The sequence below is a fragment of the Strix aluco genome, chromosome 12, assembly GCF_031877795.1.
Source record: "Strix aluco isolate bStrAlu1 chromosome 12, bStrAlu1.hap1, whole genome shotgun sequence".
Lineage (NCBI taxonomy): Eukaryota > Metazoa > Chordata > Aves > Strigiformes > Strigidae > Strix > Strix aluco.
This window is the reverse complement of record NC_133942.1, coordinates 15,758,412-15,774,086: the sequence shown is the minus strand read 5'-3', so window position 1 is coordinate 15,774,086 and position 15,675 is coordinate 15,758,412. Positions and strand designations below refer to the sequence as shown.

Below are 15,675 nucleotides of genomic sequence, written 5' to 3'. Positions count from 1 at the left end.
TAGTTAGCTGGTGAAAGATTAGAAAAAAGACAAGGAAGGAAGAAGAGCAGAAAATGCAAAGATAGCTCAGTAATGCTGAGATCAGCCTGTACCGAGAAATGGCAGAGACCAACTTTCCCCAGCATATTGGGAGCTTCCAGACCAGCTAAGACTCATCAGTTGTTTTATCAGGAGTGGTAAGCATATTACTGTTTAGCCTAGTTATCTCTGTTAGTCCTAGCTATCTATTTGGCATACTAGCTGATAAATAATTACTTATACTGTGTGTATCTTGCTTGCAGAATCTCTTTGCACATGGTAAATGACACCTGAACAAAAGCAACCCATTGATCCTGAGTTATATGCTCTTCTGCTAAAGTACTTTCTCCCTGCATTAAAGTTAAATAACATTTAAAAATCTGCCCCTACACAGCAGTTCATTTTTGCTAATACTGCAAGAAGACCAGAACTGAACTAATAGCCACCCAACAGCTTAGCTACATTTAAACTATACAAATTTCAATTTTTTTCTCTTGTTACTAAACACTGGATATACACCAGTGGTAACAACTGCAGAAGAACTAATATAAATAGGGCAACAACAAAATATATAACACTTTCTATCCAAAAAAAAAGATAAGTGAAATTGCCATTACATTTTCCATTTACCATTTCTGTGGAGTTTGTTACAGAAGAGGCATTGGTCCACAGGGAACAGCAAGACTTTACACTGAAACATTTGTCTCCTCTCTTTGTGACATTGCATTCCATCTACCTAAAGACCAGCTTCAGTCTTTCCTGAGGATCATTTATTTTTATTAGAATGGAAAAGAAATATAGAGTGTTAGATCCTGAAATTTCTATTTAAAGTCCCATTATAGTTTAATGTTAAATAGCATAACAGCTTGATTTCTCCCTGCTCTCATTAAATGTTGAACAGCTGAGATAAAAATTGGAATATATTAAGCACTTCCACTTAACAGTTTAAAACATTGGTCAGTGCCTGCCAATAACAAGAAATAAAAAACTATATGTAAGTAATAATAAAAGAGATAAAAATTAAAGAGCTGTTTCTAAATGAAGGGCCATATTCGGTTCTTGTTACCGTCGGTACTAAAAAGCTATCTGAGTAGTGTTCTGGCAGTTCTGCAATGTGGTCAGAATGCATTTGCAGAAAACATATTTTTCTCTTACTCAGCAGCTCAAATAATTTTAAAATTTATCAGACAACTGTACAGAAAAAATATTCAAGGTGATAACTAGGGCTTTCATAGTTGAGTTGCTTCCATTTCTTCTTTACCTCTAGATGAGCACCATGCCAATCACATTTGTGTCTAGCAAGAAGAAAAACAACTAGTGTTTAGCTGAGTCAGCTGTGTCTGTGACTTTCTTTCAGATATCCAGGGCTTGGTTTCTTAATTATGGATGGGGAGATTAATTTGCACAGACCTCAAAAATCCAGTGACTTGGGTATCTATTGTTATGGTCACATATACATGTGTGAGTGCTAATATTAAAGCTACAATCATACTTTCACAAAAATTCCAAGAGTAGTTTCAACTTCAGCTGAAGAAATATTAGGGAAAGAAAAAGTTTCATTTCTGAATTAAAATTCTCAGTAGAACATAAGCCTAACCATAAGATTTTATTATTCTTTTTTGAAGCTACCATATCCTTTATTTTCTGTTTGTTACATGTACAGCTCCAATACATGCATTATTCCTCCAAGTATACTACCATGCACATAAAGCCTGGGAACAGAAGCGATCAATTAAATCAGTGCAAAAATTAATTTCAGTGCACTTCAGATTCCTGGTTTATTCAAACCGCTAGTGTTCCTCCCACATTTGCACAGGCATATAACAACACTGGAAAGGTCTCAGAATCTTTACTACCAAATCAGCAAACCTCTACTCATGGAAAGGGACTAACTTAACTATTGAAGACAATACGTAACTGATGAGTCATTAAAAAGTGTCTTGGGGGGGTTTCCCCCCAAGTTTCTATCAGCTTCTTCACAAAGGATTAGTGAAATAATCTTCCATGCTCTATATTTTTTCTACTCTCTTTTCCTGGTTGTGAACACTTTGAAAACTATTACTACTGTCCAAAGAGATACTATCAGTTGTTTCAGAGTGCATGGATCTAATAGACTTATATCTACACTGTGCAAGAATATCTAATAAAATACCTAGTATTTTATGGCATTCAAACATTACCCTTCATATATATCTATAAAGAAGCTATAATGTCTCAAACAAAACACTTGCATAATTTCTCATGCAGGAAACTAAGCAGTTACAGACCTTAAATCTTGCTATATTCTATGTATATGCTTTGTTCATTAGACCACTCTATACTTGGAGTGGTTTGGTTTTTGTGTTTTTTTTTTTTTTTAAAAAAAAAAAAAAAGCACAGATCATGAGAAGACTGGTATGTCATTGTCCTGTTCAGTATCATAGGAAGAGTTTTACTAACTGGTCACACATAAAAATTAATTTATAAAAATCTTAACTGACATAGGAGAATGAAAGACTGTAGTATTTTAGATGTAATTCACTGATGTCAGTGGCAAATTTTGCCTTATTTAAAGCTGCAGAGAGTTCTGTGTTTACTGTATGAGCTGCTCCTTCAGCCTCAGCAGCTAGCCAAAGTTAGTTTTGCAAGTCGTATTAGTCAGGGGAAGAAATGGATGGTGGAATCAAGGTCTTTTTATTTAAAAGAATCCACAAATTTCTTTGTGTCTTAGCACAGGAGGATTTAAATGACTGGCACAGCTCATAGCTCCAAACCTCATTCAGCCACCACCCAATCCAAGAGATTGCTTCAGAGATTTTTTTTTTCTTAAAGTCTCACAATTACCAGCTCTCTTGAGATTATATAGTGGCTTTCTATTCTTAGCATATTCCTCCCTCTCTCTCTCTCTCTCACATGCACACACATACACTTCCTACTCAAAACAAGACCCAGTGAAACCCTCTGCCCACATAGTTATAATTCTCAGGAGAACTTTCATATGCTTTTGTTTTGGGCAGTGACAATGTGCATATGTTTTGATTTCAGGCCCCTCCTATTGGTTCTCATGCTTCAGTTTAATGAGGACAGACCAGCTACTAAACTCACCAGTTTCGGTGAGCCATAACCCAGCTTCTAGAGTTCCTTTGACCTTGCAAGTTGGAATGAGTTTTTTTTAACATGTTGCCTATTCAAGGATATTACCGAGTAAATGTTTTGGTTTAGCTAATACATTTTCCTGTTGGTGTTTGGTTTTAGAAGTGTAAAGCACTTGGACTCTTTCATAAAGAGTGTAAGATAAAGATCAAGATTAGTAAACTAGATAACTGCTATGAAGAGGAACAGCAAAGTTACCCCTGAGTTTTTTAAGTCAGTAGGAAAAAGTCTAAGAACAGTGGAAATGGACAGATATGTTTTTGTAGTTGCCATTCCTCACGATTAAAGTGAATTGCAACTGTGCTAAAAATAGAATATCCACAGAGATATAAAACTGATTCAATTTATTTTCTGTTTACTTGTAGATAAACATGTTTCTGATGAAAAACATTGCTGGATATTTTGCAAAAGTAGTTTCTTTAAGACTTTCCTGTTCTTCCTAGGTACTATTGCATGCCTGAAGAAAGGAAAAGAAGCTTGGGGTAGTCCCAGCCAGTCAGCTGGTCAGTCAGACTTCTATTTTTAATACAGAGATGTAACAATTTTTGCTTTGAAAGTTACATGAATCACAAATAATCAGTGTCATGTGAATCCAGACACATCACAGTTAGAAGAAAAAAAGGTGCCCCAAATGAAGAAGTTTGCCACAGATACATGAATTACAATACTCTTTGGAACTGAAAGACAAGATTTCACCTTCTGGACCGTAGGTTTCATGGATTCAAATTCCAACATTGTGGTTGTAACTGGTAAGATTTTTATTTTATTCTTCTTTTAGCTAGAGATGGTATGCACACATGCTTGATCTTTGTCGTAAACAGTTCCCTGGAGGGAAAAACAGTAGCAAATGGTCATACTAACAATTCCAAATGGAAAATAACTTGCTGCTCTGCCTTCCTAAGAAAAATCAGATGCATGTCAGAGGAAACAGACTGCAGTCTGCCCTCTTTACTGCCATCCAGTTTGGTTTGTTGTTCATTCTCTCCATGTTTTAATCTTTGTTGACATTCTCTCTGATCCAAACCACATAGCTCAAGGCAGTGCAGCCCAGTATTAGATAAAGCTTACCCAAAAGGAGCTCTGAAGCAAGAAAACCAGGTTGCATCACAATGTCACATAGTCAGCGTCCAGAATTAGAGCAACACATGGCAAGTTTCAGGGTCTCAGTTTCATGGCAAAGTAAGGGAGATTTAAAGAGGAGATGCTGCCTCATCACTGCTACACTAGACCATTAAATTTAAATATACCAAAGGAGCGTGCCTGAACATGCAGCACAAGGGACCAAATTTGGAGTTTCTCTTGCTGGCTATAACCACCGCTGAATCACACTGGCAGAACCACCAGCTAGAGACTTCTGAGCTTTAAAAGGTTAAAGCTCCTAAGGAATGCTGCCACTCGCTATTCCTCTTGTTGCCACTGGCTCATCTAAAGGCAATCATTACACTTATCTTGACATGTGAGTTGCTGGATAATTTTCCACTGCAGGTCATCTGAGGACATAGGAATGAAGTTGAAACTACATCAAAGAGATTTGCATCTTTCTGTTTTCAATTAAAAAAAAAATGTAAAAAGTGTTTAATAGCTGCAAGATGGGCAGAACTAGTTTGGCTTGCTCTAGACAACTGCAGTTGAGCTGAATGGGAGCACAGGAGAGAGCAAGAGGTGTTTGCTAACCTCGCAAAAGGCTGACAGTCTGGTTCTCTCCTGTGATACCTATAGCACGTACCCTTGACAGGCACACTGTTTAGCTCCCTGTTAGTTTTCTTCTCCCCTTAGATAGCCATTTAGGTGCAGAAATCTACTTGTTCAAATAGTTTTAGACTAGTGTGTCCTGTTATCTTTAAGGTGCATCTTTAAGCTATTAGGGAGATGCTTCTGTTACATTTTCACCTGCTCATTACATAAACCTGCTGGCAGTGAGCCCAGCTTATTATATAGCACTAATGATATTAAGCCAGTCAGCCCTCCAAGTTGTTGCAAAACTCTCCTACATTCAGGCTTTTCTTTTCATAGAACAATTTAATCCTAAGCAGTAGTTTCTTATGGCTACCACTGAGATGCATGTATTTCATTGTGAGCTATTTAATAACTTCATTACGCTTCTTTGGTTCTGCACACACAGGTACACAAACATGCACAATTACAGCTTCGAAATGGAGTAGGTGTCATCCTAATTTTGCTCTGAAAGCATAGTGGGCCTAGTGAGGTTTTATGTTCCCTGTTAATGTGAAATGAGTACTGTTTCCCTTGTTCCCTCCCCACAGTACAAACTTAAACCTGGGGAAAACATGGTCAAAAATATTAGCACAATCAGGTTTTTTGTAATATTAAAGAGAAAAGATTGAGCAGTTATGAAATAAGTATTAACAAATTAAGAAATGCTTAAAGTCTAACATTAATTAAGCTGTCATAAGCCTGCGTTTAGGCTTAATTGTCTCCACATACCAGTACATTTTACTGTGCAAAATAGCAATCATATGCTGTGAAGTATTTATTTGTCCATTTAAGGATTTTTAAATATTTAAGAGTTATAGCATTAAAACCATTTAACAAACTTGTTTTTCTGCCACCCAGTCTCTAAGACTTGGCAACACTCTGGATTGAAAACAGTAATTGAGATTAATGAAGATAGTGGGAGTTTTCCATCAAACTTTTTCATGACAAAATGCCCATCTAGCTCAAAATGAGGTTTTTTTCTTTTTTATTTAAAAAAAGTCTTTCACAAAAATTAATGCATAAAATTAAATGTAGTACTTTGGATTCAGAGAGTCCTTTTCTCTTTCCTCCTTCTCTTTCCCTGTGTGGAAAAAGTAAAGGAAGAGATTTTGCCCAGCACCACAAAAAGCACATTTTCCCTGACAGAAAACTTAAGTTTTCGTTACTTGGGATTTAAAAAAATATTTCAAATGAAATAAAAGTTTTACTCTTTCAAACATTTTCATTAAATGTGCATATCTTCCTCTTCATGAGCTTTAATAATAAGAATGGTAGACTGACTGTGACCTGGGAGTATTTAACACCAGATCTTTTAGTAGTGGTATTTCTATGGATGATGATCCTTGCCCAAAATCATCATTTACATGATCTGTCCTAGTGGCTCCAGTACATTTACCAGCTTCAGTTAAGGTTCTCTCATAATTAAGCCTTGACATGAATGAAGATTGCAGGATTAGTTCTTATGTAAGTGCATATACAAAATGAAAATACTGTTCCCATAAGTGTTATAAAGGCCAAATCCTATCTAAAAATCTCAACCTCCATAACCAAAAATATGAAGATAAAGAACAAATATGTGTGTGCACACATGTCGGCACCTAATCTATGACTGCAGAGCAAGCATAAGTTAAAAGTGCCTGTCCTTCTTTTCAGGTTTTGGTCCCTTTAGACAATACCTGGTTAATTCTAGCTGGGAAGCAGTGAAGGTAAGCATGAAAAAAAGGGAGGGAGGGCTTTTATTTTGTGAAGATACCAATAAAAACTGTTTTCAGGCTTTCCATTCCCTTCAAAAAAGCTATTTCTCATAATCATTAAACAGAATTGTGCCTCATGGAGCAGACTCCCAAGATGTAAGGAAGAAGATAATTAAGAAGTGAAATATTAGTTTATTCGCAAGATTTTTTTTTGGTGCTATTTAAACACCTTTCAAAATATTATTCTTGATTTTTAAAAAGGATATTTTTTATCCAGGGTGCCTTCTCTGCAGCTAACGCATATGCCACAGGTAAACAGATCATCTCATACCACAACTCATTTTATCATGTCTGTGTGAGGCATTTTCCTTCTCACACAAGTGTAGCCTATTGAGTTCTTCCTGCCTACTTCAGGAACACAAAACCTAAAGCCTGCCAATTATGTTTTCACATTTCAGCTTTGGCTTCTACTTTCAACTGACAGTGAAGTCTACAGCTAAAACTGAAAAAAGGTCATTCAGATTTCTTCCCCCTCCATACACCTTGACTAGCAGCAACAAGTCTAAGATGGAATCTTGAAAATTCCTGCTTATTTCCTAAATATGTATTAAAACAAATTTAGCTGGGTGATACAACGATGTGGTTTGGATAGCTGGCTTTCAGCATAAACTCTTCTGTTACAATTGTTTATTTTCAGATTGCTGTTTGTGTGAACCCATATTTCTTGGGACACACCAAAAATTTGCACAAACAGATTCTTTTTCAGGAACAGGATTACTCGTTTTTAAAATATTATTTAAATTTTAACAATAACGTAACTTCTGTCTTTAAATATGTCTTACAAAATAAATACCCAACCATTGTATGTAAGGGTATGTCTGCTACAATGAAATAATTTACTAGTTTGGTACTTTAGCACTCTAGCTCAGTCTAAAGCATGAAAGGTCATAGTATATATGTTTAAACAGTTGAAACAGCTGCAGAGATCTGCTGAGTATCTGTACGGGTCGCGTGCAAGGTTCATTCATTCTCCCTAGCACAGACAATGGCCTTTCCTTGAGTTCAGTTACTCTTATAAGGTATTGATGAACAGAGGGTCTTTCACACAAGTTCTTTACAATTCCAAGGTAGGAAGAAGGTTAACATAAAGAAATCTGAAACTAGTTGGGGAAAAGTCAAGATAGTAAAACCGAATTGGAAGACTGGTCCAATATCTGCAAGAGATGAGAGATAATACTGGTAAAAATGGAAAGCAAGACATGTAAAACAAACTGAGGGGGCTATGTTCTATTATGGAGACTGAAATAAGCCCACATTTAAATTATTCTGGACAGTGAAATGACAAAGATAGCTAGAAGAAAGTATTAGTAGTGATAGAAAGATAACGACTCTACAGGACTATAACCATATTACAAGTTTTGTTGGCAGCTACTGAATATCTGTCTTGAAAATGAAGTGTAGTTAAGTCAAGATGACTGAAAACCAAGGAGCTAGTACATTTTCCCAAAGACCAAAGCTACGGCAACTCCACAACCCGTAAATATTTTCTATTCTAGCTTTGTTGGGTGAAGAATGCCAAGTGCAACTTGGTGTTTGGTAGAATAAGTCTATTACCCACCCAAAGTCATGAGGGATGTTATCCCTGTAGGCTAATAAGAAACAAAAATACTTCCATGGTACCTTTGCCCCAGTCATCACAGGAGACCCATAAATTATCTTAACTCCAACTTGACCTGTGCCCTGAACAACAAATCTTTGTCAGTTGACAGTGTTTTGCTTATTATTTTCTGATTCCTATTGGTTCTAATTTTGGGTACAAGATCATCCTCTTCTGGCTGAAAAAAAGACATGTTCTTTATCTTCAAGTAAGACAGCCTGAAGTGAAAGCGCACCGTTGAGATGAGTTTTCTGTACAATGCCATGTGCTGGCTATGCCAGGAAGTTATGTAACAAGGGCTTCAGCATTCCATAATGGAACAGATGTCAGTCCTTGTCTATGGAGGAGAACAAATCCATCTCCCTCTGATGTGACACCCTCTGTGTGGAATGAATTTGTATTCATACTGGGGACGCTGCTTTGGTTTCCTATTCCCTGGCAAAGGTGGTTAATCCAGACCATTCAGGGAAAGTTGCTGCAAATCTGGAAGTACTTTCAATTTTGATAGGCTTCTCCATGCTAAATAGCAATATCTCACAGTATTGTTCCATTGGCCTTGTTCACAAGTGTAGCCCCATGGTCTTCAGGAAGTTTATGCACATATATTAAAGATAGCAAAATTTAGTATTTACATCTGGAAGTAATCCTGTCTTGGCTTAGGGTTTCTGCATGGATCACTGAAGTGACATAAAGGCCTCCTGCTGAGTCTCTTTTCTGAGAACCAAGCAAGAGTACACCCAAGCTCATCCCCAAGAAAGTACTGAGCAGCCAGACCAGAGCTACTAAGAACGACTGCTCAGGCTTAATGCTTTTGCAGCATTAGCCAGAACTATCCTAATTACTACTTCAAAATGAACTGGGTTCTTATCAAAAGCCTGGATACCGTGGTATCCTCAGAGACGTTGTAACACTGATATGTGTGATCTTAAAAGTTCACATCCCAGAAGGGTCTTTATAGCAAAAGCATCTGAAATCCTGTAAAAATACATGTACCAGGAGTTCCAGGGTCCTAATTCTCCAAGCGTAGCCTCGCCCTCCATGTGTTTTGAAATGGGAGTCTTCACCAGAGAACAATGGCTTCACTTCTGTGAGCAATGCTTGCTCTTACACACAACTGCTTCCTTAAAACCCCTGTTACAGCTTCTCCTTAAGAAGCTGTTGTGCTCTGCCTCACTGATGGGATCAGCTGTTTTCCTGAACCTCTTCTCTTGCCATAGGGAGGCTCAGAGATTGATTCAGTAAGCACCAGCCCATTCCAATAGTCACATCCCTTCTATGCCCTCATTGGGCACTCAGAAAAATGGCTGTGTGGTATTGTTTCTCTTACAAATTAACTATTTATGACTACCTTTTCGTTGAATAAGCCAATTTCAGTTTTCTGAAATCCACAAGAATCAGGTGATAAATGCTGATAAAACTCTCCAAATCTCTATTTCTGTTCATTTAGAAAGAGTATTTGTTCTGAATTCTTGGGTTTCTTATTGATACTATGGAGCAGTGCATTGTCCCACGTTGCCTGGTTTTGAATATGAAAATATAATTTTCCAAGAATGTGAGGAGTGCCCCATTGTTTTTTCATGAACCCACGTTCTCATCACAGCACAAGACATACACAGAAGGCACTCAGCAGCACTGCATCCACAGAGTACTCGTTACTTAGCAAGTACCCTCGAGTGTTCAGGGAAATGGATATTCAAGTGGATCTGAAAGTACAGGTGAACCCATCAATTCAGGGTCATTGAGAAAAGCTTCAGAGTTTTTATAGACACTGTGACATGGCCCAAGATGGTTGTCTAGCACCAGAAAGACAGCTTCTCTTTTAAAAACCTGTCTCACTAAGTTTTTCATGGTTCTCGTAACTCCATTCACCTGAAATACCCTCCTAAAATACCCACAAAAGGTCCACCAGCAGCACTTTTAACTCTGGAAGTGCAGAACATTCTCTCTAAAGGAAAACACCAGCAAGTATTTACTTTGCATTTGCTGACAGATCACACTGAGTTACCATGATGTGTTAGTTCTTCAGCACCACATGGGACCTTCAGAGTCCCAGATCTCCTGAATTATTTAGTCCACATTACAGATTGATGGTCCCACCTAATAACCCTTGATCTGACCCTGTTTCTGTGTCTCCTCCAGAAACTCCTGTCTGCAACTTGGCAGCTAAATAACCTCCCAGGGCAGTCTACCATCAAGGTCAAAGTCCCCAGTTAATAGGGCACAAATGTAAGTTGAGTGACAACATTCATAGTAATTAAACTGTTAGTGCAAAGAACAGGTCACATTTCCAACTGCTTCTGGGAACTATGTTTGCTATCGGGAGATGAGGATCAGATCTCTGAGTGCAGTTTTCATCCTGCCACTGACCATGTGGTCTTTGGAAATTTGTCATTTAATCTCTCTGTCTCCCTCTCTGCTTTAGTTTCATCATCTGTGAAACTAAGACGACATTGCTATTTAGTGCCTTCATTTCTCTTCTTGAACTTTCTTACATCCCTAAAGCTTTAAAAAGGTATCTTCAGGATTAAAAAAAAAACCAAAAACCACTAAACAACCAAACAAAACCCCTTTTTTTGCAACATACCTGCAGACTGTCTAGGTCAACTAAAAACTTCTGGTTTTCCTTCTACAGCCTTTTTGAATCAGGTTCACAAAATTAACACATGCAGCCCCCTGCCCCCCTCCCTGGCAACCCAAATCAGTAAAAACTCAGGCAAATTCAGTGACATTTTCTGGAGTTTTCTAGAAGTTCAAGATGTTTCTAACACCCCATGTGACACACCAGGACTATGACTGCAACTCACCACCAGCTCAAGGTCATCAGCTGATAATGTAGGATTTCATTTCCCTTTTAGAAGACCTTCCCAACAAAGCAGCTTCATGCTTTCTTTTGAACCACTTTTCCCACAAAAACATCCTCCAAAACTTTTGTCCTTCTTTGAAGTTTCCTCTGCTGTTTCAACTACAAAAGGCAGGCACTTGTTTACTGAATTAACTCACCAGCGTGAGCTCAAGTTGTCAGATGCAGTCATCCTCCTCTAACCATCTTCAGTCTCTCACCTTGAATGCAAAAATGGTTTTGGTTAAGGCTGAGACAAGGAACAACCTTTTTTTTTTTTTTTTGTTGTCCCATGTTTGCACAACATCTGGTCTAATGGCGTATAAGCCCATGGTTTGGATTCTTAGACAACAAAGTAATACTTACAACATGCTGAAATTGCTTAGGACACAGTGAACTCTCTTCCTTTGACACAAATTCTCAGCGCTCTGCTATTGGCCAGCTTCTGATTTTGTCCTGCACAAGAGTATTTCTGCATGTTTCTCCCATGACAAATAGTGACAACAGAGCATCAGTCCAGAGAGCATGAGAGGAGAACAGCCTCACAACTTACTTTGGGTCTCCACATTCTGTACCAAAGTTACGGGTAGTTGAGTCCTCTAAGCCTTACAGTCAAAAAGGAAGAATCTCATTAAATGTTAAAATTAAAGATGCTTTAGAAAAGAAAATGCTAATTGTGAACCAGCTGGGGTTTTCTTTTTTGGAAGCTAAGACACAGTACAGCATTCTTAGGCAAGATGATGCAATGGTCTCTCAAAGACTGTCAGCGCCCAGAGGAAAAAAGGCTGGCACTGTTCTCTAAATGTGTTTACTTCCCTGCAGGCATTGTTTCCTTGCTTGTGTCAAATAGTTTATTGAGCACAGCTAATCAATGTTTCCGCTGACAAGAAAATTGGAACACTTTATATAGGAAGCCAGTGTTGAAGGGCAAATTTCCCAGTTAGCACGGCATAGAACTGTGGGCCTCATCCACACAAGTATCCTTAGTGAGAAATGAAAGCTTGAGAAGACAATGACATTTAGTATAAAGTTACAGATTTCTTGGGCTAATCACACACCTCTGCTGCTGACTTTTTGCCTATGCCCCCCCTAGAATCATCACCTGCACCCTCCTTTGGTAGTGGTCTACTCAACTGCAACAGGGATTTCCAAACACCATTTGATTTTCTTGGATGAAGCTTTCTACCTCCGTACCTCCCTTCTGCATGCTGCCATTGCAGCAGCCTTTTTCTACTTAGAGGCTTATGCCTTACTTGTTAGCCATCTTCCACTGACAAAATAATTTCAAGTCATTCCCATATGACATTTATTCTCCAGACCATCTTCCAACCATCTGGCCAACCTGCTGCTTTCAAGGGCACCTTCGTTTCTTTCACCTCAGTCCTCAGCATAAATTTTGTTTCCTCTGGGGAAAGGTCCTGTGTGGAAAATCAACTGTATGTAAATGACAAAGAAGTAGCATCCCAATAAGTGACATTTTCTTTTACTAGAGCAACAGATTCTAGAACAAAGAAAGAAATTAAAAACATTCTAAATGTGACCTTCCTCATGTTGACAGTCACCTTGAACCAGTTCAAGATGGCACATCGCGTGTCACTTGAGCGGACGGCTAATATGAACTCTCCTTCATTTCTCTTGATAGCGCAGGTTGACCTACTAGATCTCTGGGAGGAACAGCTTTTACCTGTATCAAAACCTATTTAGATGCTTTCAAGGGTGGACCTTTCCTGAGGGATCCTGTATTTCATGGCCCTCCATGGACCAGTCCCTACGCGATAACCATTCCTGCCCACTGGAGACTGAGCATCCCTTTGGAAAACACAACTGCTCCAAGTGGACGTGACATTAGGAAACTGTTCAGCACATTTTAGGCTCTCCCAGTTAAAATGGGAGCTACTGCAAAACAAGTGAACTCACTGCAGATCAGTGTTTAGGAGCCTTGAGCTTAGACAGCCCTGCATTTGCTCTTTCAGATGTTTTCTCAGTCGGACCAGCCTGATTTCTTTACCACACTCTGAGAAATCCAGTGCTCTTACAAGTCCATGGTGGCTTTTTTGTAATCACAGGAACTGTCCAAGAGAGGCCTGGGTAAAAACATTGATCTCCATATCATGCAGCTGCCCGTGGTTTACCAAAAAGCAAAGGAGCAAGTCTTCAAGATATGGACAACTCTTCACCCACTGGTGAGTAATTCGAAAGTTACATAACTTTTCCCCTTTGCTTATGAATCTTATTATTCTGAGGGGATCTTTAAAAAGATCTCCAAAAGCGTATTGCACAGTATGTGCATCAGACAACTCTGGGAAGTTACTATTAAAAGGTTTCAAACTGAAATGCGGAGCACACAGTAATTCACATGCTGTTTTAACCCCATGCCATTTCAACAGCCTAACTGCATGCTGCACAAAGGAAAGAAAAAATCCACCCTAAACTGCAAAAAAGGTACTGCAGCTCTGAAGTCCTGAGCTGACTAGACCCAACAAAAACAAAGGCATTTTTTTAATTCACATTTATAATCTCTTATCGAAGTTTTCTGTAGGCATGAGCTACAGAAAGACTCCCTACCTTGAAGCTAGTATTTCACATAATGCTTGGCACTATTGCATTACATGTTTTTAAAAAAACAGGTCTCATTTTTAATTTCCTGTTATTCGCTCTGGTGGGAAAAAACAGCTTACTGTTCATGTTGGGCTGGCTTCATCCGCCAAAGCACTCATCATCCTTGAGCAGTGTGGGAAGAACAAAGGCTACCAAGAGATGGATGCTTGTGGTTTGCACCCAGAAGGTGGCTGTTGCATGCTAGATGGCCCGGAAAAGATTGAATCTACAATTAATATGAAGAGTCTCTGGAAAAACATTTCAGTGGAAGGGATTGATATCATCTTTTCCAGAGATGCGGGAAGGTAAACACTGCATATCGAGGGCTCACAGTAAAAGCAGAAGTAACTCAATCAGCTCATTTAACCTTGAAGAATCTTTGCAATGACTTTTCCTCCAACCAAAACCACTTTGAAGTAAAGTCTTCAGAGGGGCACAAGTCTGAAACTGGGATAAATTTAATGTAAAGCAGCCTTCATGAAAAGCTACAGCCAGTAGATATTTTTCCATGGATTTGTAAATTCCAAAAGAAACAAGTTTCAACATGGCACACCCTGTGATTAACAACCCCAGTAAACCTGAGCTATTAAGAGTGTCTGAAAGCAATACTGACTAGTAGCAGATTTTAATCTATTTTTCCCAACTGGGAGGGATACAAAATGTAAATACGTACACTGAAGAGCAGAGCAATTACAGGTACCTTTAGAACGATGCCTGTGATCTCATTATATGTTTCAGTAGTACCGAAGCAATTTTCTATTATTCTAGTCTTAATTTAAAAGGAAAACAGAGAAAACAGTAAATGATCTCTTTAAAAAAAAAATTACAATCAGCTAATCTTGGCCCTTAATTTCAGGATTTGCACCTGCAAGTTAAACAGTAGGGTGATAAGGAAAAAAAACCCCTCCAGATGGTGAGATTGTACAACTTGCACAAAAAACTGTATTACACAGTTGTAGTTCCAGTGGGCTGTGTCACCTTTCCCATCTCACATAGCTTATACAAGCCTAGAAAAGAACGCATGTCTTGTGATTTTTTTATTTAAAGTTCCTTCTGGGTGGGTGTCTGAGAAACCAAACCATCAGATAAGGAACATTTGTTTCTCAAATTTGGCTTATTTCAGCATTTCCTTTATTCACTAAGCGAATATGTTTTTAATAATTTCATAAACCAGATCTGGTTTGGCTACTTAAAAAAAAATTAAATTTCAGCAAAGTTCACTCTTAATTCAGGTCTCTGGTTTTGTTCTTAATATTGCAGGTATATCTGTGATTACACCTACTACACTTCTCTGTACTATGGCAATGGAAGAGCCGCTTTCATCCATGTGCCACCATTATCCAAATCGGTAACAGCAGAATTTCTAGGAAAAGCACTACAGACAATTATCTTAGAAATGTTGAAACAATGTGGGAAAGAAAGAGAGTAAGATGGATCATATATGAAAAAAAAAAAAAAAGGATTTCTTAGAATGCAATTCCTTACCTCTTAAATGCAGCAAATCTAAAGATTCTCTAAAACCCCTACATAAAGGATTTTCTATTCCGTGTGCTTTTCAGGGAAATTTCCTTACAAAAACCGAACAACTGTTGACATCTCTTTGGTGTAAAAAGCTTAGGAGAAAAACCAAATGATTGGCAGTCTGTATTGCTAACAATTATAAGGTTGCTTCAGATTTAAGAAGGCGTGAAACTGGATTTAAAACATTTTAGATGCTTAATCCTAGTTCTGATGGTTAGAAAGACATTAATATAAGACTTGCTGAACCAAGATGGATGCCCACAGCCGTAAGGACGCTCAGCACTGGGCGGATACAGCGGAGGCCCCCTCAGCCCCCGCCCGAGCCCAGAGAGTTCAGCCTTACAATGTGCCCACGTAAAAAATGTAAATATGGGAGAAAATAAAACACAGGTAGGGATCCTGTTATGTGAATGTAACATTTTACAATTATCTCTTAGTGACCTGCTGTAAACGCTGGTTTCCACATCAGAAATGGGCTACAGACCAAGGGTTAGTTAAGA

At 38.4% G+C, this 15,675-nt stretch overlaps 1 protein-coding gene across 1 annotated transcript; it reads left to right on the top strand.

The window, feature by feature from the left end:
- The first annotated feature begins 3,530 nt into the window (after positions 1 to 3,530).
- On the top strand, positions 3,531 to 15,467 carry PGPEP1L (pyroglutamyl-peptidase I like). Its single transcript, XM_074837408.1, is given in 7 exon segments — positions 3,531 to 3,560; positions 3,563 to 3,652; positions 3,655 to 3,685; positions 6,520 to 6,572; positions 13,123 to 13,239; positions 13,730 to 13,959; positions 14,915 to 15,467. Coding segments are annotated over 7 exon segments (720 nt in total). The 3' UTR covers positions 15,084 to 15,467.
- Positions 15,468 to 15,675: the final 208 nt, after the last annotated feature.